At 39.9% G+C, this 26,703-nt stretch overlaps 1 protein-coding gene across 9 annotated transcripts in view; it reads left to right on the forward strand.

The window, feature by feature from the left end:
* ZNF521 (zinc finger protein 521) overlaps positions 1-26,703 on the forward strand; it is a 237,488-nt gene that overhangs the window by 98,492 nt on the left and 112,293 nt on the right. For all 9 annotated transcript variants that reach the window (XM_064442835.1, XM_064442842.1, XM_064442843.1 and 6 more), the window contains one exon: positions 16,348-16,432. In XM_064442835.1, coding sequence (XP_064298905.1) covers positions 16,348-16,432 — 85 coding nt within the window. The remainder of the gene's footprint in view (positions 1-16,347; positions 16,433-26,703) is intronic.

Here is a 26,703-nt window from a genome sequence, read left to right on the forward strand (position 1 = left end):
GCTTAGGCTGAACCATGTTACATTTCCATCTATAGCCATTAGCTAGTAATTACTTGCTTCTTGATATGCCTTGCATCTTGGATTGAATTGTGCGGAATAGGACTAATTCCAGTCTCCCTAGGATGTTGTCTTCTGTATCACTGAGGAGACCTATCTTCATGCCAGCACAACTGAGATCTGGAATCTTACCCTAGCTCCCTTACGTGTTGGAATCCCCAGCTAGGAGTTGTGCTTACGGCAGAGAGCATTAATGACAGAGGAGGAGAATACAGTGAGCCAAAATGCTGGCATAAGGGGTGGATTTTTAAAAAATATTTGTGAGCAACAAATTGAGGGGATTTTTTGTAAATTGTCTTGTAGACATTCATTTTCCCCTCTTACAGCATATTTTGATCAAGTAGAAGTGCAATGCTAGCCTCAGGTAAATTGGGAAATCGGTCCTTTGGATGCAATTCCTTGTTGTGTTTTTGTTTCCATTCCTGATGAACATTTTGATGTCACTGAAACACCTAGTGCCTGATGATTGAAATCCCATTCATACAGCATATCTTAGAAAGTAAATACATGTTTCAGAAAAAACCTGAAGTGTCAAACTCTTGCAAGATCTCATCTGCTTCCTCAGTCACCAGTGACCGAGTAATAACACCTGTATATGGGAAGGTAGGTGGGTTGTGTACTGAGGGAAGGGAATCCATTTTATCTTCAGAAATATTATCAATAGAATGACTTAAAATTAGTATTTTAGGCATGATATCTTGCATAATGACCCCTTATAGTTCAGGGAGCCTAAACACACAGCACAAAAAAAATAGCTTTTGTTTAAGGAAAGCTTTTAGCCTGTAATGGTACAAGCATGGTGCAACCCATAGCTGTGAATGTGTATGGATTCCCTGTGGCAAGGGAGCTGCTGCTCTTCCATCACCTTCCTCACTCCCTGTTTGAGAGCCCATCTGTTGGGTAAGAAATCTCTCAGCGTGTCATCCAACAGTGTTGTGCAAACTGGAGGGCAGGAGGGAGGCAGAGAGGGAGGAGGGGGAGATACATAAGGATATGTGAGCCAAGAGCTAAGTATTTGTGGAGCTGCCAAGAGCGTAGCTGGAGATAGGCTGGGAGAAGGCTGCTGAGGCAGCACAGGACCTGGAGCACCACAAAGAGGGAAGTGGAGCTGGGAGATGAGGGAGAAATACGAGGCAGGATGCATCTGCCAGGGAAGGGCCCTATGCTTTCATGAATTCTACATCTCCAGTTTGCACGTTGGGCCATGGTGGGGGGACACCTGGGGAATGGGATGTGGTGTGGAGCAGGTTGTTAGACTGAGAACCACAGGTCTAAGCAAAACCTCTTCAAAGAAGAGGGAGAAGGAATGGCTCCCATTAGGTGTGGTTCAGGCTGTTGATGGTCCTGTAGTACTGCTGCTGAGTGGGAACCACAGGATTATCAGCTACATGTTTTTGATAGATTCAGAGTCATCCTGATTTGTTTCTGTCCTCTTTCGCTGAGTGACTACTTGAAATCTCTCTTCCCGGTCATGTTGGATGCCAATTCTTGCTACCTCAAACACAATCAGAATCATGTGTTAAGACAGTTACTATGATAAGATGTTACCAACTTGTCTTTCTCTTGCTTGTAAACTAGACAAAAAGAGATTTGGGGATCCTTTGTGATGATATGAGGCCAGTTACTTTCAGTGTCATCAGTGAATCTTCTTGTACTTGGACCATGTATAATCAGAGTTCTTATGTCTTCTGTTCAGCATCATGTTCCTCTTCTTGCTCCTTTTGGTTTTTGTTTTAGAAATGTATTTAAGAAGAAAAAGCCTTTTAAACTACAGTAAGAGTTGTGAATAACATTTGCCTGCCTTCAGATCACCGTTTGCCCCGTCCCCCATTCAGAGCTTATAAACTGATTTTTCAGTGTCTATGATTCTGGTCTCCACATAAGTAACGTAGACTTTCAGATTCTTTTCTCATGGGAAGCACAAAGCTATCAAGTTTCTGCTAGAGCATTAGTACTTCTAGAAACCATAAATGCATGTTTGTAAAGTCCTGAAAGATAATTTATTTTTCTAACAGATTTTACTGGTTTCAAATTGTAGTGACGCAAGCATTATAGCAATGAGAATCAAAATTGAAAGTGGCAATACACAAAAGTTTAACACTAAATATTAGATGTCCAGGCTGGGGGAAATGAAAACCTATGCATATAACACAAACAGTAAAAGCAAATTGGATTTCTAAAATTTGTTACTAGTCAGTGACTTTGCTGCTCCACTGGAAGGAGGTTTCTTGAATTGAATGGGATGTTGAAGATGGCTACTTAAACATGCTATTTTGGGAAATTTGAACAAAAAAATATCATAATATTAAGGAGTGAAGGTTTCATTTGCATTATTGAGAGTCATGTGGTTTGAGATTACAACTTTTATATAAAGAACATTTCATTCCTGAGGCAAGAAAAATATGGAGGCTAGTTGTCAGGCTATTCATAGTGTTGAATACCTTTTGTTACTCAGTAATAGATTACGACGGTAAAAGTACTAGAAAATATCTTTTTAAGATAAAAGATAACACTAAAAAATGTAACTTCTGGCCTCTTTGCCAAGTATTCTCATGGTTGAAGTAGAAAACTTCTTCCCTTCTTAGCCTGTACTTAATAACAGGGTAGGGCGCAATTACCTTAACATGGTATAATGTCACCAGCTGAGCTACCACCTGCTGAGCTCATCCTCCTTGTAAAGTGAAAGATGTTGACCTGAATCCTGTTCAGCGAAAGTTACCTTTCAGTTGGGATGGGAAATGATGGGCAGTGCCTCGTCACCAGCTACAATAACTCAAGGAACTGGTCAGAGCTCATTAAGCCCATTGTACTGCTGAATCTAGTACCTGTAAGCTATCACACAGACTTAAACAGGCATAGCTTTCTATTGAAAGAGCTCTAAAATTGGTAAATCTGTAACTTACTCTTTGAGCTTAATGAGATGCTAAATTCAGGTTGTAGATTTCTTGTAAAGATCTTGAATCATTGCAAGCACACTGTTAGGCTAGGATAATAATCTTCCTGGTGACAGTTAATGTTTAAAAGTGGAGAACAAAGTCTGGTATGATAGTGAATTGGGAACTAAACATCAGTCCTTTTTGTGTCACTCGTTTGCTTTGTTGACTCTGAAGAAGCTTCTTGAACATCGCTGCTTCATTTTCCTTATTCAGAAAATCAGGTTGATAGTTCCTGAAAAGTGCGTTGCCATGCTTACTTGCAATACATTTCTTGTAAAGCACTTGGAAGATGAAAAGCAGTGTTCAAGAAAAACTGTGTGGCCTTCCTTCTCTCATTCCTCCTTAATATGCTGTTGTGCACCTAATGAGAGAACTCCTGTCTCAGCAGAAGGTGTGCCCTCACTTCTTAAGCTTCACAACTTCTGTACATGCAAAATCATACCAGCGTAACTGTACAATAATAGTTATATTGTTAATTGCTTATCTGGCAGGGGAGGAGGGAATGGACTGCAGCATACACCAACAGTTTGCTGCTAAAACCTACCTTACGCTAGTGTATCCATATGTGCAATTGCACTCAGTTTGGGGTCCTGTTGGTAACTTCCAGAGTAGATGCTCAGCAAGCATAATCCCTTCTGTAAGTAGCTTAAGTTATGTATCACTTTGTTCCATGAATATGAAGCTCATGTGAATACTGTATTACCTGTGGCAATGGAGACAGTCCTTCATTAATAATACAACAACACTCTGGGTTTTCTGGTCCTGAGAAGAGAAGAAGCAGTGCGCTGCCAGATTACTGCAGGAACAAAGATGCTTATTTAGGTGTTGCAAAAGTCTTGCAGAAACTCAATATAGCAGAGAGTATCAAAAGTGCTGGACAAAGGAGAGAACTAGCAACCATCACACCAGCTGAAGAACAGAATAAGTGTGAATCTGGGGCTGGTCTTCTGTCCTGTTGTGGTTGTGCAGAGCTGTATGCCAGGATGGCAGAGGACACTGGGCACATCACAGCACCATTCTGGAAGGAGCCGTGAAAGCGCGGGCTGACAGTGAGCTTGTGGAGACGGGGTCACAAAATTCAGATGCTGTGGATAGCTGGTGACTCCTTGAAACTCAACTTATCCGACCTCAGATGAATCCAGAAATGGTATCACCCTGGGAGAAAGAATGGAGCTCAGGTAGGTGTACTGTTTTATCATTACATTTTTTTCTCTTTATTATTCATAGGCCCTGAATCTACCTTTCTTCTCTTACTATTCCTCCCCCCTTCTCAAAACACTGCCAGACTCACAAAGACAGAAAACAGGAGCTGCCTTTTGAAGTAGCTGGTTTGTTTCAACAGCATGCACTGGCAGTCAGAGGCAGAAAGAAGAGAGAAAAGTCTGTGAGCAACCCAGAAATGTTCCCAGATGCATGCTTTTGGCAGGGCAGGCAATAGCATTTTAGCAACATAAATCACTGTGCTTTTAACTGAGAAAATTGCACTGAAATCAATAGTCATGCATTTAATTGAAATACATAAAGAAATTAAAATAATCATCCTCATCAGCAATCCAAGCTGATCATTCTGACTACAGGATTTTTATGAATAAGCACATAAATTTGTAATGTAAACACAAGAAGTAGTACCTTGGGTTTCCTGTCAGTGAATCCAGGCCCAGAACAAGTGATGTTCATGCTGGATTTTGGATTTGGGGACACAAAAAGGTAAAGAAGGTTAGTTGCTGGCACAAAGATTTGGCTTTGAAATAGTTTGCTGAACTAATCTGTGGCAAACATTTTTTCTGCTTCTGGAGTTTCAGAATACGCTCACTCCAAAATACTGTTTCTGTCTTCTTGCATCATTTTGACATTGTTTTCAGGAAGGTATTGTTTATGATGTGGCCATATACATTTTCAGGAAGGGCTACCCTGTTTTTCTTGCCACAGTAGGCCACCTTCACATTATGCAATGCTCTAATTTCTGGTAGTACCACTGCTATGGACTGACTGACAAGGCACAGGCTTAAGCATTTTTCTTCTCTTTCTCTTCACACTTTCAGTAGTGAGCTATCAGAGTCCTCTCTGAATTTAACAAGGATGGTTTTCTTTATTATCCTGTTGATGTAAATCCTACCAAAGTAAGCAGCAAACTTCCTACCTTCTCACACACGCCGTGAAAGGAAGCCCATGTGTTGTCTGGGAGCTGCTGAACAGAAGCAAGAGCAATAATTTCAGTGAGTTTTCTTAGTTCCCTGTCCACTGATCATTAAAATCTAATGCTGTTTGTCTGTCTTGTTATTTGTCAGAGGCTTCAGATGCAGAATTTGAAGAGGCACCTTCTTCACACCTATGGAAAACTTTGCACAAGAGGAAGAAAGGATAATGTTCTCCAAAGTTTTCAAGAGCAGCAAACCAAGATTTCTATGAAACAATGCAGCAGGAGGGGTGGGGGGGGAATGCCTGCTTGAAGAAAGGCAGAACTGGGGAGGGACACAGGAATGTGGATGAAGACCTTAAGCATCTCTAGAGAGGACAAATGTAGATTCAACAAAGCTTTATGAGACAAAACATCCTGAGATGTATACTCTAACAGGTCAGCTGTGCAGCCAACTGTCCTCATGGGGCCTTCCCTGTACACATATCTGCTGGCCAAGTGACCAGAGTAACATGCCACAATTTCCCTTTTGCGCAGCCCCAGTGGGAAATTGGAATAGTGATAAGTATTTGTATTCTGACCTCAGAACTGGGTAGAAGCAACAAGAAATATCCCATTTTTCTAGCCTGATTATCTTCAGGAACAGGACCTGGGAAATCATGGCACGTCTCTTTGCCTGCTGGTTTGCGTACCTCTACAAAGTTCTCTCTCTTCCCCCTCTTACTTTGGTACTATTCTTGGCCAGTTTCAAGAAAAACTTCATAGATGAACAGGCATCTCAAAGCCTATAAAGTTTTTACAATGTTTGGGAAGAGAGGAGACCCAGCAAGTGATATAATCCAGACAGGAAAGAGGCCTTTTGGAGATCCAAACCAGGAAGATGGCTTTAACTGAAGTTCATACCTTTTTTTTTTGTGCAAAAGCCAATCAATCAGTCACAAGAAATGAAGGTATAAGAAACCGTGATCTGTTCTTTGTGGTGCTCACAGACCAACTTCTTAAGTGACTGTAAATGTTTTGGGAAGCGCTTTTTTTATCACTGCTCAATAAAGTTCTTATATGTAATGTGTGTGTTATTTGTCTCATACAACAAACGTAACACCTGAATTTGTTACTCTGTCATCAGGGAATTAAAATAGGCTAACCATTAATTTAAAATGGAAATGTAGCCCCAGTACTGCTTGTTTCACAAAGTTGTACAAAATGAACATAAACAAACCACCTGATATGTAGCATCTTGTTAAAGAGTCCTCTTCTTTGACCTCCCATAGCTCTGTGGTGGCTGGTAATTGATCTTACGCCTGATTGTTCAAAACCCTTAGGTACTTTTTTTCTCCTGCCAAACCCATCTTTCATTTATTCAATTTCCTGCATTGTATTACAAATTATTGTATAAAATGTAACCTGAACTATTTTATACAGTGTATTCTACTGAATATGGCAGCAAAAATGTGTCTGCTGCTAACATCCATCCTCACCATGGGACATTTCAGGACAAGAGGCAGTGGGCACAAACCGACACACAGGAGGTTCCTTCTGAACATCAGGAAACACTTTTACTGTGAGGGTGACCAAGCACTGGCACAGGTTACCCAGAGAGGTTGTGTATCCTTTGACATACTCACAAGCCATCTGGACATGGTCCTGCTCTAGGTGGCCTTGCTTGAGCAGGGGGCCTAGTCCAGCAGAGCCCCAGAGATCAACCTCAACCATTCGGTGATTCTGTTGTTTCCACCATCCTTTGGGCCTACCTACCAGATGTAAGTTGATGTTATCCTGTTCTTCCATGGTCGTTAAACCTTTGTTGCTATGCTATATGGCTTCATAAGTCAGGGAATAAAAGGGTGGGACCTCTCATGATACTGAGCATCTCGGTACAGTCCTACCAATAATAATGTGCAAACCTGGAAAAAAAGCCCCTGCCTCCAGTTTTTGCTAGAGGCCTGAATTCCTAGAGATTAAAGCCTCACATGCATTCACTGATTATTCGTAATGCCTGTGAAATGCCTCTAGAGTGACTTAAAAATACAGCTACTTACAAATATGGCCATTTAAAAGTTGTTTGCTGCTTGTGTACTCAAAAACAAGGTGGGAGGTAGGAGAGTAGGAAGTATTTGTCCCCTTAGATCATGCTTCCACATTTTTGGTATCCTGTGTGGGACAGACTTCCTCTGTTTTTTACCTATTAGCCAGATTCAGCATTCTGTGCACAAAGGCACACCTAACGGCTTTTCATATCTGGAAGGCCACCTCTTCCTCTCTACATTTTCCAGTACGAAATGGGGTGGTTCAACAACAAAGAATGATCTGAGACTCCAAGCTTCCAGATTTCCTTCTGTACTTGTTTTTCCACAGCTACAACAGTCCTCTTTTTGGTTTCTGCTCTGATGGCTGGAATAGGTTCAGTGCCAAACTCTAGGAGCATGGCTGGCTGCATACAAAAACCTTGCAACCAGCACTGCCAGTGGCCAACTTGCAATTGATCCTGTTCTGCTGCGGTGCTTCTTTCACAGGCCTAGTCAGGGAATGTCTGCATCACCTGGTGATTTTCCTGAACTATCTGTCTTAACCACAGCTCCTATAGTTTTCTTATGTTCCCTGCTTCACAGCTAGTAGTTTGTGTGATGGTGGTTGAGTGGTTGAAGTCCTGCAAACCTAGAAGTATGATGTTCTGCTCCTGAAACAAATTCTGCAATCTCTTTTTTTCTGATAGCGAAATGGTAGACTGAAGCCCCATGCAAAAAGACATGAGCTTATTACAGGATGTACCTAGGAGGAACTGCTGAGATTTTAAGAAGTAATTTGAAAGTAGAAGATTATGAAACAGGACAGAGGGAATTCTGGGAAGTTCCCTTAATTCCCTTAGAGGAAAGCAAGTATGTCTTCGCAGGAAAAAATGGCTAGACACAAATGATTGTGGATAGCGTTGAAGACTGGCTCAGCGAAGTGCTTGCTTTGTTGGTACACCACTTCCTTGGGCAGCTGCGCTGCCCCAGCGGAGGTTTTTCCAACTGGGCATGCAGTCAAGCATCGTTGCAATGTCAGCAGCTGTGTGCCAGCTCAGATGCTACCAGTATATTTGTTAACATTGATGTGGCCTAGGAGTATCCATACAGGGTAGTACTATAATTACAGCAGTATGATTGTAGAACTCTGTTCGTGGCATATTTCACAGTGTAGGGAAGCCTTTGTAAAACCCCAGTCTTGCCAGTGTTATGATGTGAAGCCTTCATTTGTGAAGTCCCATTGACTTTCCCAAGTGCAGAGCTAATTGCATGAGAAGGATCTAAGGGGTTTAATCCTTCTCCTGATACTTCAGTGAAAATTAATTTCTTATATATTATGTATGAGTAATATATTTCTGTTTGTACATTAATATTAATGTTGCATATTTTTGAGCACAAGTTCTATTCTGTAGGATTAAATTATGTCAGTAAGTAATAGCCCAGAATTCTGCGGGAAAAAAGGTTGAGTTGAAAGTGGACAGTTAAGGGCAGGGGGAGGGTCCTGAGTCAACTTTGGAAAGTGAAATTAATCAGCATTAATTTTCCATAGTGTGGGAGAAAAGTGGTTTTAGTGTTTAAGTCAAACAAAATAAGGTATATTAAAAGCCCCCGATTTTGCCTTTCTGTTAAAATCCAGAGAGCTCTTACAAAATTTGTGGTGGAGAAAAGAGACAAAAGAGTGTTCTCTAGTGCGTACTTACAAACTATTAATTTTATTGGGCTACATCTGTTGCTGATTGTTGGTGAAGAAAGTAGTGGCTTTATTGAATGACTGTCTCAGTATGCCTTTTTTAAAACAAAGGAAGAAAAAACAACTTTAAAAAGAAAAAAAGTCTATCAGCTTACTTAGAATATCAGCTTTTTGCATCTCAGACCTGCCAAGTCATGCTCTACTGCTTGTGCTTTGATGCCATGACATCTGCAAAATTATCAGCGCAGTCTTGGTCGTAGTTTCTCCTTAATGTCCGTACCCACACAGCTGCTCTGATACTGAGATGCTGAATGATAGGATGCCTCTCAATGGGTTAGCAGCTCTCTGGCTTCAGAGGGTCTCAGGCTGGCAGCTGCCTTTGATTTTAAGTGCAGTGTAAGGGGACAGAAAGAGGTGAGGATGCTGACAGGAAGTTCAGCTGCTGACAGAGTCAACCCTGGAGTCCTGAGCACTGCTCAGCACATACACTTGCAGAGCTCAGAGGCTCAGCCTCACCCAGGGTCAGCCACTAGGATAGAAGGACAGAAAGAAGCGTATTTGTTTTTCAGATCCCAAAACAAATTCAGAGTACTTAAAGCTGTTTGTGCTCATAAACTATGTAAGCCTGATACAAAGTAATTGAGAGAAAATAAATATGCAGCCATGTGCTGCCAGATTTTGGAGTCACTTTTCTGACAGGTATCTCATTTTGGTAGAGAGTTTCGAAGATGGAGAAAGATTTTAAGCATTAGAGAGCTCGAAGGGAAGAGAAGCAATTTTTAAATGTTGCAAGATGTGCTTCTCTCTGTATGGGGGGATGTGAGAAATTGCAAGCTACTGCACTTCATCAGCCAGGGGAAAGAAAGGTTTGTAACTAGGAGCCATTGAAGACAGACGTGGTTAAATGCAGAATTCAGAATGTAAAGGTGAAAGAGAGAACAGCAGACCAAGACTTCAAGTGGAGTAGAGAAGGAAGGACTGTCAGAATGAACATTTGTATTTCTGCCTCAATGCATTTTGTGTATCAAAGCAATAACTAACAATAATGAAAGAAATTAGAAAAAGTAATGTCTTTCTCCATTTTTTGTTTTGCTTACCTTCTGGGATTGATCATTTTCTGTCTCCAGGCATGTGCACTCAGACCTTGTTAAACTTAAGACCCAGCTAAACAAAAGGAGAAAAATGGAAAAATCCTTATAAAATCATTATGAACATGTTTTTAAAAGCAATCAGGAAATACTAATTAAAGGGTGTTGTGTGAGCAATGAGAAGAGTTAGTAATTAGTTCAAAAAAATGCGAGATGACAGTGCCCCATAAGCAAGATAAATAGCTAACTAGGCAGTGAAACTGGCTAACATATGCTTAGTTTTTTTAGAGCTTAAGGATGACAAAATAAGCATCCAGGAAAATAGAAAAGAAATCCTCAATTAAGGTACTGTCAAAAATAATCTGAACTATGAAGAAAAATGGCTAAATGGACAAAAAAGCTGGGACCGTGGTTGCTCTTGTGCCTCATGCAGGGTCAAGCACACTGCAAATGCTTAATAAAATAATGATGTAAAACATGAGCTGGCAGCATTAGGAGTTAGCACTGGCAAGTTGCTGTAGTTAGTGTACAAGTTTTAACTTGGTTTTGTATATGATTTGCTGGAAGCTATTCACTTTCTCTTGTCGGGTTATCTTCCTATTATTTTAACAGGTCGAATTAGCTCCACCCTGGATTTAATGTGAGGGAAACCATGATTGAATTAGGTCTGGGAAAGGGGAATCAGAGGATGGGGAGGTGTGGCATCTCTCTCTTTTGGCAGCAGCAGGTTGTATCAGCTGTGTCATTGATCCGTGCCCTTGGTCTGTGCTGAAACTGAGTGGAAAAAGCCTTGAAAGTCCCCTTTACTGGTGTGACAAGGGTAAGCAGTATACCTAGGCATAAACAGGAGGTTATTGTTAGGTTAACAGTTATGCATCAAAGCCATATTTGGTGGTTCATGCGAGAAAGGTCTGAAAGGAGTATCGAATAAATTGGGGATGCCTGCAAGCCTGTACACAAAAAAGAGACTGTACACACCATGCATTAGAAGCTTTAAGACATATTTTTGATTACTTCCTAATTAGAAAACAAGCATCCAGTTAAAAGGGGGTTACAGGAGATCTGGAAATATGTAATTAAGGAAACCAGTACTGTTGAAAAAATGCTTTGTCTTGGAGTTTGTGGCATAACCTCCCCATGGAGAAGAATGAAGCATGGATTAGGTGTAATATAATGGAATATAGTATACAAGAAGTGACTTACAAACACAGAAAAATATCCATCCCAAAATGGCGAAAGGAGCTGAAGATAAGAGGAAACATTGAGCAGGTAAATTTACAGTCTTTTAAGAAAACGTATCGAGCATGGGTAAAGGCTGCTAAACAGACATTTAACAGGGGATGTAAGGATTATGCATGAAATCACTGGTTTTTGAGCTTGATTTAAACAGTGAGGAACATGAGAGAAAGGCTAATCAAAGACATGATAGAAGAACACCTAGAAAGTTTGGATTTAATGAAGGTTGGAGGGCAAAGATTCACAAAGGGAGGATCAAGCTTAAAATTTTCAATAAAGAGTATTTTGAGAGAGTAGCCACAAGTGCTGACAGAGAAGCCTATAAACATGATTTACCAGGATTTTAGCAAAGCTTTTGAAATGGTATAGCACAAAAGACTAATCTGTTGGGTGAATCAGTATGGCATAGGGATAGATATTGTGTTTGATTAAAAAAGAAACGAAACACTAACTTGGGTATGGAAAGCATAGGAGTCATATGAATTGAAGCAGGTTAGGTTGGAGGGGTGTGAATAATGGAAAGCCTTAAGAATCATTATTTGCACCAATTTTGTTGAATTTATGCAGCATATCAGTAGTCTGGAAGAAAGAATAAGTAGCAATGTGATGAAATTCCCTGATAGTACAAAACTGAGGAAATGTCAGAACAAAATAGGCAGGTGATAAAATTCTGAATTACTATGACAAGGAGGTGGAGCATGGACAGATAAATAGCATATGCAGTTCATTTTTATAATGAGGCTAGGGAACAGAAAGAGAAGAATGTATGGGTACCTCCGACAGTCACAGGGCACAGAAGGCTACATAGAAGGAAGCATCTTCTGCTTACTTCTGAAGCACTTCTGAATAGAACAGTAAATCCTCTAGTAGAGTGTTTATTAGTTGGTTTACTATGTTTATAAAAGCAAATAAATTCTGAACACAGAATTGAAGTACAAATTGAAAGACCATATTCTTGGGCCATTTATAAAGCAAAGCCTCATTTGACATGACATGGACACTTTGGGAACCTTTATGTAAGGGAAATTCTGACAACTGCAAAGTGACAACTGATCAGGACAATAATTGAAGGTCTAAGTGACAATAATTCTTGAAAGGTTAGAGAGGCACATGCTCTGTATGGATTGAAGGCCCAGTTCAAAGCTCATTAAATATAGTCACAGAGAAGCTTTGCATGCTGGAAGGCTTTAAATTGGTTCTGTAAAGAGGAATGCAAACGAACAGGAATGCAAGAGGCAACCAGATTGCCCGGTGCGCTTGTGAGACACCTAGCCCAAGCAGTTACTCTTCTACAACAATTTTTAATGGCCCCAGGAATGACTTGGGCCTCAGATTTACACTCAGCATGCAGGAAACAAATTGGCACTTAGGTTCTTGACAGGAAGGGGTGTAGTGAAGGATTGTGGGCTTGTTTATTGAAGAATTTTTATGAAAAGACGAGGCCACAATAATACAAGAAATAAAAGGAAAAAGTTAAACCACTTTCTTAATCCCATCTGATAATGTATGTGTCACTCTCTTCTGGGAGAAATCTTTGGAAGGTTTGCAACAAGGCCCAGTTTAGAGCATAGTACGGCTTCTCCAGGCACCGTACTGGTCCTTCCAAGTCCATACGGAAACGCGCTGGTAAGGGTCTTCTGCAGCCCACCTTTGCTGATATGAAATTACTCTGTAACAAGAAATGTGCGTCGGCTTGTTTTTTGTGTTCAGAGGGGAGAATGAGAATGTTGTCATATTTCTGTCTCTTGCAGGAGGCGGACAGGTGTCCTCTGGCAAAGGCAGTAGGGGCAGGTTAGGGTGTAAGTGCCCCCAGCTGTCCACCCTTTGTCATTGTGCGTAGCTGATATGCCCTGGGCCATGAGCTGGAGCAGCAAGGCCTGGCTGCCTGCTCTGTCCTGCTGGGTCCTCGATAGGCACAGGTGACTTGGGCATAGGGGCAGGGAGCTCAGCCAGGGTTCCTTGCTGCGAACAGCTGCAGCAAGGCAAGGATGGCTGTCACAGCCCTGTGCTTCGTTCTCTGTGGGGTCATCTTGTATCACAAAGGGCTGGAGACACGCAAGAGAGATTCAAATGCCTCCTTGAGTCACAGCCCATTTTTTCTTTTGTGCTGTGCTACACAAGTGCTGCAAGGCTTCTTCCGTGGCTATCCAGGCAAGGGACATGGAGCTGCAAAACCCCAGGGCTCATTTCTGTCTTATTCCCCCCAAGTTCCCCCTTTGTGGGAACGCGGAGCGAGGAGGGGCTGGGTCTCCCCCTGGATCTCACTCCAAAAGGGGACTGGGACCAGCCCTGAAGCACATGAGGACCCAAGAGCTCCTGTGAGCAGTTACGAGTCCTGTGATTCTGACAAAGCTTGTGAGACTGAGATGTAACTTGCAGTGAAAAAGGACTTCCTTAGAATGCAAAACATATGGAAATAAGTGTGTGGCTTTTGTTCAATGTGGTGTGAAAATGACTGGGTTTGATCATTTGAAAATCTAAGAGTAAATGAAATCTACTGAGTTTGTTTTTAAAATAAAAACTTAACCATGCACAAGTTTAGACACTTTGAGATGAGTGTGTGTTGAGCTAATAAAAGTTGATGTCAACATTTTAGAATATGTTTGGAAACAAAAAAGAACTAGCGTTTGATCAAGCAGCAGTCACAAAAACATTCTTCCCTTCATGATAAAAAGAAAACCTCTGTGTGTGATTCTGCAAATATGTCAGATGATTTTGAAGAGGCTAGTAAGTGCTAGTAAATCATTTTTTTGTTGTTGTTGTCGTCAAATGAGTTTATTTTTTGGCATTAGACTTCAAAAAAACCCCAACCTTTGTATGTATTGTCATTATGTACATCAGTCATAATTTTGCCAACAATTCTTGACATGCACTCTGCGTTACTGTGCTAACAAGAGAAAAGACCAGCCATTAAGTTTATGTTTCTTTGTTTTTGAACAAAGTCACATATCAGGAATAATGCTAGGGGTATGCTAATAAACAATATATAGTGCCAGTCATCAGGGAGTAAGAAATATTTTCTAACTAGTTCTAAAGGGAAACAATGTTTTAAAAAAAGGGAGAGTGATTGTTATTTATGCAATATTTTTGTTCTATATGTCAGCGTCAAAAAGCATCTTGTAAAGAGCTTAGCATAATAAATCTTTGATTGTGACTGTCATTATTTAGAGGTCTTTGATAGATCTAGATGTAGTGCAGTAAGGTTAAATTTACCAACATATAATAGGACATCCTTCAGCTGAATCTGAATTTCTACCAATGCTACCAGTATTGTCACAACAACAAAAAAGAGAAAAAGAGTTCTATCTTTTAAAACAGCAGGCTTTACAAATTTTAACTGTAAAACTAAGTCAAAGCAGGTTTTTTTTTCTGGGTGCCTATTGATTTTGTTTGTCTACATAAGGATTTAACTTGGTTACATTTCAGAAAACTAAAGCTGATTTAAATGAAAAACAGCAAAAAAGGCTTATGATTGTTTCCACCAAGAAGCGATGCAATACATTTTGTTATTGTCATCAAGAAAATTAAAATAGCCTGTGTATGAGAAGCAATGGGACATTTGTAAAGGGGAGCCCACAGGAACACTTAATTTTGGAGTTGACTTTGATTAGTCATTAATTTTTCAGTTAACTTGGTAACACAAAATGACATATGTTGGAAGAGTGTTTATATTCCTGCCTACAAGTCTGAGGCATACTTAATGGACAGGACATCCATTTATCTGTCTGGGACAAGGCATCTAAATTTAGGTGCTGATAACAAATCCAGCAAATCTTTAATAACATTCAAAATCAGGAAAAAAAGCTTTTCTTTTTTTTTTCCATATAATCAATAACACCAGCAGCACAACACTCTTCAGAAGTTAAATATATACAAGATAGGCTGGATTTGTGATGCACATTATCTGGTGAACCCTCCTTTCTCCCCAGCTAATATATACGAAATCTGCAATTTACTACATGTGTGCTAGCTTTTTGTAACTTTACATTCTTTAAAAAATGTATGGTTTTCCTTTTTTTCTTCATTTTTGCTGATGTAGGCAAGGTGTCTGTGGCTGTACAGAAAGATACGTGTCTCTTGAGTTACTGCCTTGATGTGGCAGTTCAGGGCTTACCTTGCCTTCATTGCATCTTCAAAACAACAGCTGAGCTCTCCCGGACTGTTACCTTAGGACTTGAGTCCTTGGTACTACAATTATGCAGTTGAATACTTTTATGAATCTGCCTTGTCTCGTTAGATGCCTGGATAACTGCAGATTTTCAGTCTTCTGATGAAAAATCAAAATTTTACTTTTTAATATACTCTTAGTTTTCACTTTTAAAGCAGTGCTTTCCAACATCAAATCTCTGGCCAATTCAGGTCAAGAAAAACACTAAGAGAAAAGAAAATCACATTCTTAGGATCCTGAAGTGTCTTGGACAAGTGTACACCTTGTAGAACAGTGAAACAGGAGATCTCTCTTGAAAGACACCAAGACAGAAACTAAAAACTTTTCCCATGCACCAAAGAGAGCAGAGTAATGCATTTCCTTGTTTATAATGAAATTTGATCTGTACACACCATTATTTTTAAGTGAGTCTTATGTGGCCAGAAGGATTGCTCTCCGGCTGGTGTCTAGCCAGCCTTCCCAGTTTTAGTAAAGGCTTGCCAATAGTTACTGAAGCAACTGCCTGGATACCGTAACCATTTGTCCAGACTAGCAGGGATTTTTCCCTCCTTGAAAGATGGCAACCTGATGGACCATTTAAAGCCTATGGCACAGAGGAGATTCTGCAGCCCAGTTGAGAATGAGGGAGAAGCAGATTTCTGATTTCTATGTTCTGTTCCTGGCTTCTCCCCAGTTCTGTAGTGGGCCTAATCTGTTGGTGTAAAACACAGTATTCACACTGAGTTCAGTGTTGTGTGGATCGCATCCCACATGTCCTCATTGCATTTTGCCTGGTGTTTCAGTAATGTGGGTCTGTCTGTGGAGTTAGGAAGTTGAAGAAAACCCCAATCTCTACAGAGCTTCCAGAAACTCAGATAAAAGATACTACAGAACTGCAGAGTGCTTTAATTTTTTAATATTAATAATTAAGCCCTAATGAAAACACTGCTGGAGAGCTTTAAATGACCACTTTGAATTCAGTATTTTGAGTTATAATGAAATGGTTCCAACTGTATGTTTAGTAAATTTTATCTACCCTTGTTTCTTTAGAAGAAGACCTACCAGTGCATCAAATGTCAGATGGTTTTCTACAATGAATGGGATATCCAAGTGCATGTTGCAAACCACATGATTGGTAAGTAAAGCACTAAAACTTCTGAAAGACAGATAGCCATTTCTCTTACTCATGATCATCATTGCCTCTAAAATTAAACAGTGTTAAGGAGAAATTAATTGTGCATCCATCAATGATTAACCTAGGCATGATTGATTTTTTTATTCATATTATTAGACTTGATAAAGCATTAGCATATTTTATTTTCTGCAAGGGCTAGTTTAGACTTCTGCAGAGAATTATATATCCACTGCCAGTCAAAACACAGGTGATTAGCAAATTAAACTTCTAATCATTTTTGCATTATTGAAAACAAACTAACAGGAATGGTTAATGAACTGGATGTTAGCTTTCCGTAGAGTTTTAGACAGGTTTTAATTTCAGAAGTTATTATGGTAATGATACTACTGTGTACTTCTCAAGCACCTTGGTACCAAAATCAAAACTGGCGAGTTTTTGTCATTAGCAAACATAAATAATTCAAATGGCCATAAAATAGTATTGTTTGTTGTGTTTGAGCAGTCTGGAAAAAAATCCTTAGTGTATCTGTATACAATTAAATACTACCATTTATTTGAAAAAATAAGGAATTGTAGTATTCAGTAATGGAATCTGCTCTTTAAAGTACAAGCATTTTAACAAGTCTTTCAGGATTCCTGAATCCAAGCCTGGCTTGATGTTTACAAGGCTGTTACAGTTGTAAATCGGAATAAAACAAAAGCTGCTTTTTCTTTGATATTCATAGTTTCCTATTATTTTCTTATTCCCCTAGGATTACCCATAATGTTTTCAATTTGGTAACCACTCAGTAATAGCACTAAGAGTTCTATCAGCCAATTAAATTTATCAAGCACATAATTTGCCCACTAATAAGATAACATTGCCAGGCTTGTCTCGTTTTGTTTTAGCCTCTTTTCCAAATTTCACATTTCAAGACAGAGATGGATGCCATTCATTTTATACTCCTGCTTCCTTTATACTGGTTTTCTTGCTACAGTAATAGAAAAGCATGCAAAGCACAGACCAAACATTATGGTGTAGAAGCCAGTAATTACATGTCCAACAGAAGAGAATTTGCTGGGTTTTTTTCATTTTATAACTTTAAAATACTTAGTTTGATGCTTATTTTTCTCTTTAGAGGTAACATGCAGATTTATTGCAGGAGCACTAGTAATTTGGCTGCACTGTAAAAGAAAGTTACCTGCCAGAATTTAACAGCCCATTTTTCTGGGTACTTTATTAATAAGTTTTAATACATTTAGAGCATGATAATTTTATATACTTTTCATAAAAATGTACGCATGCAAATGACAAGCAGGTTTTGTAAAGGAGCAAAGCGGTTTGCCTGTTGGATCAAGCCTTAGTTTTGATATTTTGTGTCTTTGGGGAGGAGATAATTTGAACTGCTTCACAGTATTCAATCTGGGTCAGTAACGTGGAATTTAAAAGTAGGTTATTACCAACAACAGAACTCACCATTTCTGCTGTTTTCTTTTAATCCAGTGTTTGACATGTTCATAATTGTAGTGTATAGTGACACTGAAACATGACAGGCAGTATGGACACTGTGGGTAAGGGATGATGCTGGAATGGCAAAGTGGTGGTTTGCTTGCTTCCCACTTCCCAAGTGCCTCACATTTTCAGTATAGGAGCCCACTTCTTTCATTAAATACTTAGATTTTTTTTTTTTTTCCCCTCGGTGAGTTTTAGTAAAGGGTCAGAATGGGAGGAGAGACAGGAGGAGAGAGTAAACCAGGACAAATCCAGTTAGCTAGCTTCAGCCTGCAGATCTGAAAAGACTGGGGTTTTCTTAAACTGAGCTGTTAACTGCCTATGTTTTATTCTAAAAGGTGGATGAGGTTGAATGAGAGAGAATCTTTTAAAAAATATTTAATTGTTTTCTCTGTGTTGTATCTAATCATGCATGATATTGCTTCATGACATAACCATAGTGACACAGATTTAAACGTGTTTAATATAAAATCTTCCCAGTGAAATAAAGAAGGAGCTTGCAAAACATGCAGGGAGATTTGCCGGTCATGCTTGTGGTAATCTGTGTTCAGTGGAAGATTCTTATCTGCGCTGCCAGACTTAACAGTGCAGCTCCTAATGATGTAGCCTCGATTAAGCAAATGCAAGGGGATTTTGTGTTGGGGTGGAGTGAAAGGAATATCAGCGTTCCAGAGAGTTTTGAATGTGACCTCGGAATCGAAGCACAGGGAAAAATAATTTCTGATCTCCAATTCTGTTAGCTTTCTCACCACTAATTGGATTTTTCCTTCGCTATCTTTCTAATTTCACTCTCCCCCCTCCCCATTAATTTATATCATTGTTCACAGGCCTTTTTCTGAGACCGTATTCTGTCTAGAGGGAGAGGTTCAAGAGGTGACATCAAGCTATTTAAAATTGGCCTTAGTTTATGTGCGTCTGTAGGTAGGCTCATAGCATCCGTATATAATACAGAAAACATGCACGCAAACACATTTTTGTGAATATCTATAACACGTAACCCATATATATACCCATAGATATCTGCGTGCACATCAATATGTAGATTGAAAAATGTATTAAATGAAACACTTCAGTGAATATTGACTTGTTGACACAGCACATTTACGAAACAAAAACCCCTGGTTTCCTGAACACGTTGGTCCCTCCCTTTTTTACATGTATCTGATAAAATATGTCTTCCTGCCCTGCTTTCCCAGTGGCAGAACAAGGTGTAGTGTCTTCGCTACTCTGGGGAAGGGAAACTGAGAGAGCTTCAGGAAGACAGAGAGAGAAAAAAGGAAGGACTTTAAATGTAAGAGAGAGGGAAGGTAATCTGGGAAGGCAGGCATTAAAAGTCAAACAGTGTGATAATCCCTAGGTCAAATGTAGGGACAATAAATGGCATTACAGACATCATCACCCAGTCTCAGGAATTGTTATTTCCTCTCATCGTAAAATTATCTGTGTTGCGGTTATTGATGGAGGTAGTATCTTCTTACCTGAAGGACTTCATAATCATAACCAGGAAAAAGAGAAAAGGGGAGGCAGCTGGGACACGGGACAAACAAGAAGGTGGAAAATCATCTGCCAGACTCCACTCAGAAATGTGTAGGAACCACTGATAGAGATACATGCTCAGCCAGCTGAGAGAAACTGTTGCTACTCACCATCTTTTTAGGAGTTTGGGAGCCTAGAAAAGTTGGTGGTGTCCCATCTCATTACTGTGCCCCTTGAACACGATCCTGGGATGTAAACTGAGTTCATGTTGCTAAAATCCACTGAGAGAAGTTGCATTATGGAAGGTCACTGAGGCAAAGATTTGTTTATAAAACCCCAGTCTGAAACTTAGACTTTTAAATAAGGCAACCGGAATTACTTTCTTGGCTAAAATAGCTCCACTGAGGGTAGGTATTTTTAGGTTGTGTGTGTGTGTGTTTTTGCCTAATCAAATATAATCTCAACTAGACATTTAGCAGGGGAAGAAGGATTAGAGGCTATTTGAAAAGCCTCTTACTCTTCTTTGTTAGAAGGGTATATACTGTTTTTACAGATTTTATTATACGTTTCAATCAATTCAACAAGAGGGATTATGCCACCTAATGGAAAGTAAAATCTGCAGATGACCCAGTGAAGTGTAACCCTAAGTATCTTTGACAACTACACAGTTTACATTCATTATTATACAAGTTATATATTAAAAAGATGTCACAGGGATGGCTTTTGTCAGTAGCTACAGGTTCATTACTTCTAGAACTTCCCATTTTAAAATTGTTTTGCAGTCTTTAATCAAACCTTCCCAACATCTTTGTGATGGGACAGGGCAATAAGCCTTTTCCATAGAATAGATTAGGACAAAGATGTGAAGAAGTGGAATTCCTTGCTTGTGTTAAGTGGGTGAAAGTTCAAGAGTTCTGACTGCCAGATCTGACCGCACGTTTCTAGTCACCGTGCTTCATCAAGCAACGCCCGTGTTTGCTTAAACTACACACTGGTTCAAGCTTAGGCTAGGGGATGTCAGTGGATAGAAAGCAAGGCAAACTGTGGGCTTTTTTAAATAGGCCCTCTGTTTAGGCGTTATTTTGGACCTGGATGTAAGCATGTACTTTTGTTTGGATAATCACAACCATGATTGCCAAATGAAAACATGTTTGGTGTGTGATCTGAAATCTGTTGGTAAAACAATTTCTCTGCTTTTGAGTGGGAAAGGAGAGACTGTAAATCCAGGCGCTTTTCATATGGATTTAGAAAGTGCTGGCAAACATGGTAATTCTTCAGCAGCCTTCTTTCTTTTACTTTTCCCTCTAAGTGGAATATGTAGCATTTTTAGCAGCTTTCTTGGAGAAAATTCTATTTCTGGGTGCATGGCGTCTGTGGAAAAGAGGGAGGCTTTCTGGCATCCTTTTGTTTTGCTCACATAGTTTACAGTTGGCATTTGACCTGAGAGGGTAGGAAGACAGTCTGCCATTGTTTGTGTTCTATTTGCTGCACTCCACTGCTCCTCCTATTATTTTCCCTGTTATTTTAAGCAGACAAGCTAAACATTGTTTTTTCTTCCACTGATTCCTTTACATCTGTAGTATCTGATGCAGTTCAGTGTAAATAGACTAAACAGTTGCCATAACATTTGCCTAGGATTTTGCACACATGCACATACAGAGTGGGTCAGAACTGGGGGATTTCAGACATGTTTAACTCAGAAAAGGAATTACTCCATATAAAATTATGAGGCTCAACAGCAGTAGTGTAAATTTGTAAGTGCTCTGAGTAAAGTGCTGTTAGGCATGAGATAATGTAAAGAGATGACATTGCCAAGAACTATTTATGAAGAGCTTAATTTTTTTCACTCTGATAATTCTTGACCAATAATTACCAGCTTCTAATTATCTATTTTAGTTAGAAAGAAATCTCTATCACTATGGAGGTTGGCATTGCAACTAGCGCATAAATCCCCAAAGAGGTAAATGTGTTCCAAACAGCCACAAACAACTGTCTCATGAAACATAGTGAGCAAATTGCGAGCCGCTGGCTGTGCACAACAGAGCAGCACATTTACCATTGAGGACTGATCAGGCTGACAAAGAGAATGATAAAAGGGGGAAACAGCCACAATCTTTGTAGTTTGCTGCTACTTTTGTTGGTGGAGAAAGCAAGCCCAGGTGTCATAGCAAGAGCCACTGCCCCTCTGAAAAGTCAGGGGGCAAGGGGGAAGGGTATGACGGTCAGGATCCAGTACCTTTTTGCAACCTTACTTTGGACAATTTCTATATAGGTCATTTCTGATAAGTAAACAGGCTTTTCCTCTTTTAACCTTTTCAGTATCATGTATAAAACACATTTTGTGAAGTTTGTTGTGGTGAGGTGGGGAGCTTGTTTTTGAGGGGAGGATGTTGTGTAGCATTGAGCAAGGTAGCAGGTGTGAGCAGGAGGAGGAAATGAAGGGGAAGAAAAAAAGATATGCCGAGCACCGAAGTGAGGAAGCAAATGGGAAAACAGGATGAAGCAACCCTGCAGTTGACAAGAAGAATTCTAGTTTACACGGGCAGATACTTCATTAAATCCCAAGTAAACAAATCTATGCTGGAACAAATGTAGCTTAAAAAGAAGAGTATATAGAAAGTGGGATCTAACATTTTAATTTCTCTGCAAAGAATTTTTACAGCCATGTTTTACAATAACAAGTAGTATGTAACCATTAGAAGACATAAAGACACATTTTAGTGCAACTCATGATTTTTGATTTTTTCAGTGACAGTGATATAAGTATATAATATGTATATATGCTTGTATGCTGTGTGGATATGCATGTTTGTATTATGCATGTATTAGCTGCATGCATAATAAACCTATAAAAATAAATCATCTTATTTGCCTCACATTTGTGCAGCGTACATTACGGTACGTGTGGACAACATCACTGATGTCAAGACAAAGGAAATACCATAGTCGGCTTTCTGGAGCCCAAGAAAATTTTAGCTGAGTTGTAATACCATGTGGCATTCACACATTCTGTTATTTGTCTAATGCCTAGGGTCATTAAACCCCATGATTTTCCTTTCACTTACACAGAAGGCTGAGCTAGACAACTAATACTTGTTGCACCATGTTGACCTCAAGTAATACATCTTCAGAACATCAGTTTAAATCGCTGTACAGTGAAACTGACATTGTGAAGTCCCTCTTACCCGTGGTTTGGAGAAAAGGAATCCAAAGATATGCATCTACACACTCGAGGAGGAAGGAGGTGGAGACTTCCTTTTGTTGGTCGTCTTTCACTGATTCCTGAGTAGTAAGAAATGAAAATTGTTGATATATAGTGAAGAGACGGATCATACCCTCTTAGCATCAGAAAATCATTTGGATGCGTGGGAATCTCCTGTTTACAGGCAGAGCTGGCAAGAAGCTGTCTAAAAGTTAGAGGAAAGTTGGTCACCTTCTCTGCAAAATAAGAAGATGCAATTGAAATACCCAGGAAAGCCAGCATTTGGAGTTAAATCTAAGAAAACGTAGGTTTATTTTGTGAGGAGCTGGGTTAGGCAAAATAGATGAAATCTGGGCTGTTTAATACTAACAGGAAGCTACTCTCCTGTGGGCAATGCTGGCTTATTTGAAAAGCCCATAAAGGGTTTCTGCATGGACCATACAAAAGGGATACTTTCTCTTTAATAGCCATCTGTACAGGAGAGATGAGAAGTGGGCCAGGTCATCTCTCCTCAGCTGTCATGATATTAACGTAGGTAATGGAGCAAGCTCTGCGTTCTGCTGGGTGTTGTTTTTCATAGATGTTCATCGATTTACACAGATAATTCTATTTATTTCTTAGAGTTGGTCCAAGCAAACCAGGCAGAATAACAAACACCAAAGCATTTCAAATGACTTTATCTTTGTTGTTTTGTAATGTAACTTTTGTCTAAAAAATGGTGTCACACCTACTGTGCAGATGGCTGCATGATTTGTAAACCAGCCAAAACATTTAAACAAATGTGTGATCTGGGGATAGATTAAATAAAGGATAAAATGGAGTGTGGACCACAAATTCTAATAATCAGATGATTTTAAGTTGTGTGTAGTGTGGAGCGATGGTAGCAGCGATAGCAGGGAACGCTTGCCAATGACAGCAAGGTGCCTTACAGATCTCAGGATGGAGCCTGTGGCCTAGTAGGCCTCAGTTTGAGAGCTGCACATTTGCTGTACAGCTGGCAGCTCTGTATGGGGACATCAGATAAAACTTATGTAAAATGAAGTGTTATTGCTTAGTATGAAATTGTGCAGAGAGGGAATTTGCAGACAGTAACTGAAAACAGAATTCATGGTACCAATGAAGCAGACTGTAAATATGAAGAGGCTTTAATTATCTGCGCAATTTAACAAAAAATTCAAGATGTATCCGGAAACGGCAAAGGCAGCTGTAAGCATGCTAGAGCAGCACCGTTCGCAGGGCTTCGGGTTGTGTGTGTCACCTATTCGGGTTACAGGCACCCCGGCACACACCACCCTGGGGTACGCGCTGTCACCCACCGAGCTGCTCTTCCCAGGGCTGGCGTTTCATTTCAGGGGCTGGAAGCAGGAATGGTTGCTGGCTTTTTGAGACAGCTTTTAGGAAAGACCAACCTGGCTTTTAAAATAACAAATGGTTATGTCAGGACACAGTGTGCGAACAACTATGAACCCTTCTTTTCTTTTTTTTTTTTGGTGGTGGTGGGGGCTCTTTGGACTCAAAAATTCTAATAAAATAGAATGAAAATGTCTTAATTTTAATAATATTAGTAATAGTAATAATAATAATGATAATACTGCTAAAAGAAGCACTTGAAAAATGTCCACAATTCAGGCTGGAGTTCATTTTGTAAATAAATGAAGCAAAGCATGCATAAGCTTTAGATTTTTCCTGCAGAAATGCCTGTGGTATGAATAGCACTTGATGAAGGGGATGCTACCGAAAGGTAATGCCAGGCAGTACAAAAGTTGTCCTTTCCCTCTACCTGCTGTAAGATTCTCCTCCGAGCCGCTGCAGTGATATACCGTGCATGTTAATACTTAGGCACCACAGGCTGAATTAATGGCATGGTGTCAGCCTTCCCTTTTGTTCTTTGTTGCTGACCATTTGTATTGCAGGCTTTATCAGTAGCCGTAGCACATTCCTTCGGGCTGTGTTTAGCTGTCAGCACAGGGGGTAGCCTCACCATCACTTTTCTAAATCGTCCCTGTTCTTAGCGGAGAAGCCTCCGATTCTTTGACGGAGTATGTCCCGAGGTTTCTCCCTGCAATGTAAGCGCAGGAAGCAAAACAAAAGAAGCCAATATGGAGAGTGGGTGTCGAACTTCAGCTGCTCATATTGTTGCATTTGGTGAGCTGACGGGGTGTCGTAGGTCACCTTTAGAATTATGCCTATGACAGCAGTAGCTACCTGCCAAGATTGCAAGGTATCTCACAGCTCTCAGGATGGAGCCTGTGGCCTGGTAGGCCGCCGTTGGAGGGGTACACATTTGCTGTACAGCTGGCAGCACTGTATGGGGCAGCAGTGTGGGCTGTTAGGGAGCTGGAAAGGAGACAAGCATGAAATTTCTTCTAACCCCAACTCTGTTTTTCTGTACTGTTGGCTGCTTCTCAGTTCCTTGACAAAAAAACCAATCAGGCACCCTTTAATCCGCCTGTGATTACCAGTGGTATAAAAAGAGAAGCATAATGAGGAAAAATGCCTCGTTTTGTTGCCTTCAAAAGCCAACAAATTGGAGTTAACTTGACAGGAAGTGGCTTAATAATTAGATTATTTATTTATTCCTGACACATATCCCCCTGTTACTAGTCTCAGGAGATCCTGTAGATGGTACGATTTTCAAGCTGCCATTACTTCGCTGTCTTCTGTGAACAAAGAAGCTACTGTCTATCAGTCAATTAAATGCACTCTTTAAGCAGAGGCTGAGAAGTCCTCAATGGATAGAGCCCTGGGACATTGTGGCTGATGATTCCTTTCTCTGTACTGTACATCACACTCTCAACTACGGTCCCCACAGAGATGGAATAAAGTCATGCATTAAAATACCACTTGTTGATTTGTTTGCTAATGAAGAGCCATTGAAATGTTTGTGTATTTCTGTGGCAAAATTGTTGATAAAAGGACTATTTGCTTGCATATCTTACTTCATCTTCAGTAAGCACTTATTTAAGACTTACTAAAATTAAAGTCAACAAATTAAGGAAAAAACACAGAGATGGATAATATTGGTTTACTTGCAATTCACATCAATGTAAATAACACTGAGGACAGCAAGAAGAGAGAAAGGGGAGTAATAGTACTTCAACCATGTCTGTTATAATTTTCTTCATTAGTAACAATAAGGATCTCTGGTGGTTTTTTCTGGTGCAGTAGTGGGCACCCCTTTCAAATAAAAAAAAAGCTAAAGTATCCATTTAAAAATTATCCTGGACATGTAAGAATATTATATTAAAAAAAAAAAAAAAAGGAAAACTCGAGTCTTTCTGTTTTCTGCATTTCTTTTTGGATTTAAAATATGCCACCCAGTTAACAAAAAACTTCCATTATTTAGAGATAAAGTGTGTGCAGCCAGTTAGCCTCTTAGTTGAGAAAAGTGCAACCATTTCAACCTAGTTAGTAATGCTGGTTAAGGGTGTATGCTTAATGCAGAATCAGCAAAGCTGTCTGAAGCTGGGGCTTCTGAGCTTAACACCGTCCTCCCTCACTCTCCCTCCCACCCCGCCAGGCTTCTTGAGGGGATTTAATAATCTCTGAGTATTTGCCCTCCCACCATTCTTCTTCCACCCTCCAAAAACCCAGATTGCCAGAGTGGGCTGGTGTGGACCACATTTTGGGCCAGGGTAGAGGGAAGAGGTGTTTGAATTTTTGTTTTTTACAGAAGTTGACGTACATGTATACCTGTCTTCACACTGAAAATCATTAATTGGAAACATCCATCTGGAGTTGATGCAGGTCTTACGCTGCTTGTCTTATAGAGCTATATTAGCTCTTAAGAAATATAGACAGTGCTATAGCAGTTCTCCAGTGAACTAGCTCTGTTCTGAATTTAGCCTCTGTATGACCATTTGCACCTGCAAATAGAGCCTATAAGTGCTATAATATATGGTTATTTTCTCAACCTTATAAAGAAAGTCACTCATAGCAGGATTATTGTTTTCTATGATCTTAACAACAAGCTATAGGGAATTAATTCAAACCAGCCTCAAATTGGAGTGTTTCTTATTCCTGTCCTGTTATTCCAACTCATTTTATTAGAAAAAGCTTAGATACTCAGAGGTGTTCTATAATAGAAAATGAATTTGAAACC

This window comes from Phalacrocorax carbo, chromosome 2 (genome assembly GCF_963921805.1).
Source record: "Phalacrocorax carbo chromosome 2, bPhaCar2.1, whole genome shotgun sequence".
NCBI classification, from domain to species: domain Eukaryota; kingdom Metazoa; phylum Chordata; class Aves; order Suliformes; family Phalacrocoracidae; genus Phalacrocorax; species Phalacrocorax carbo.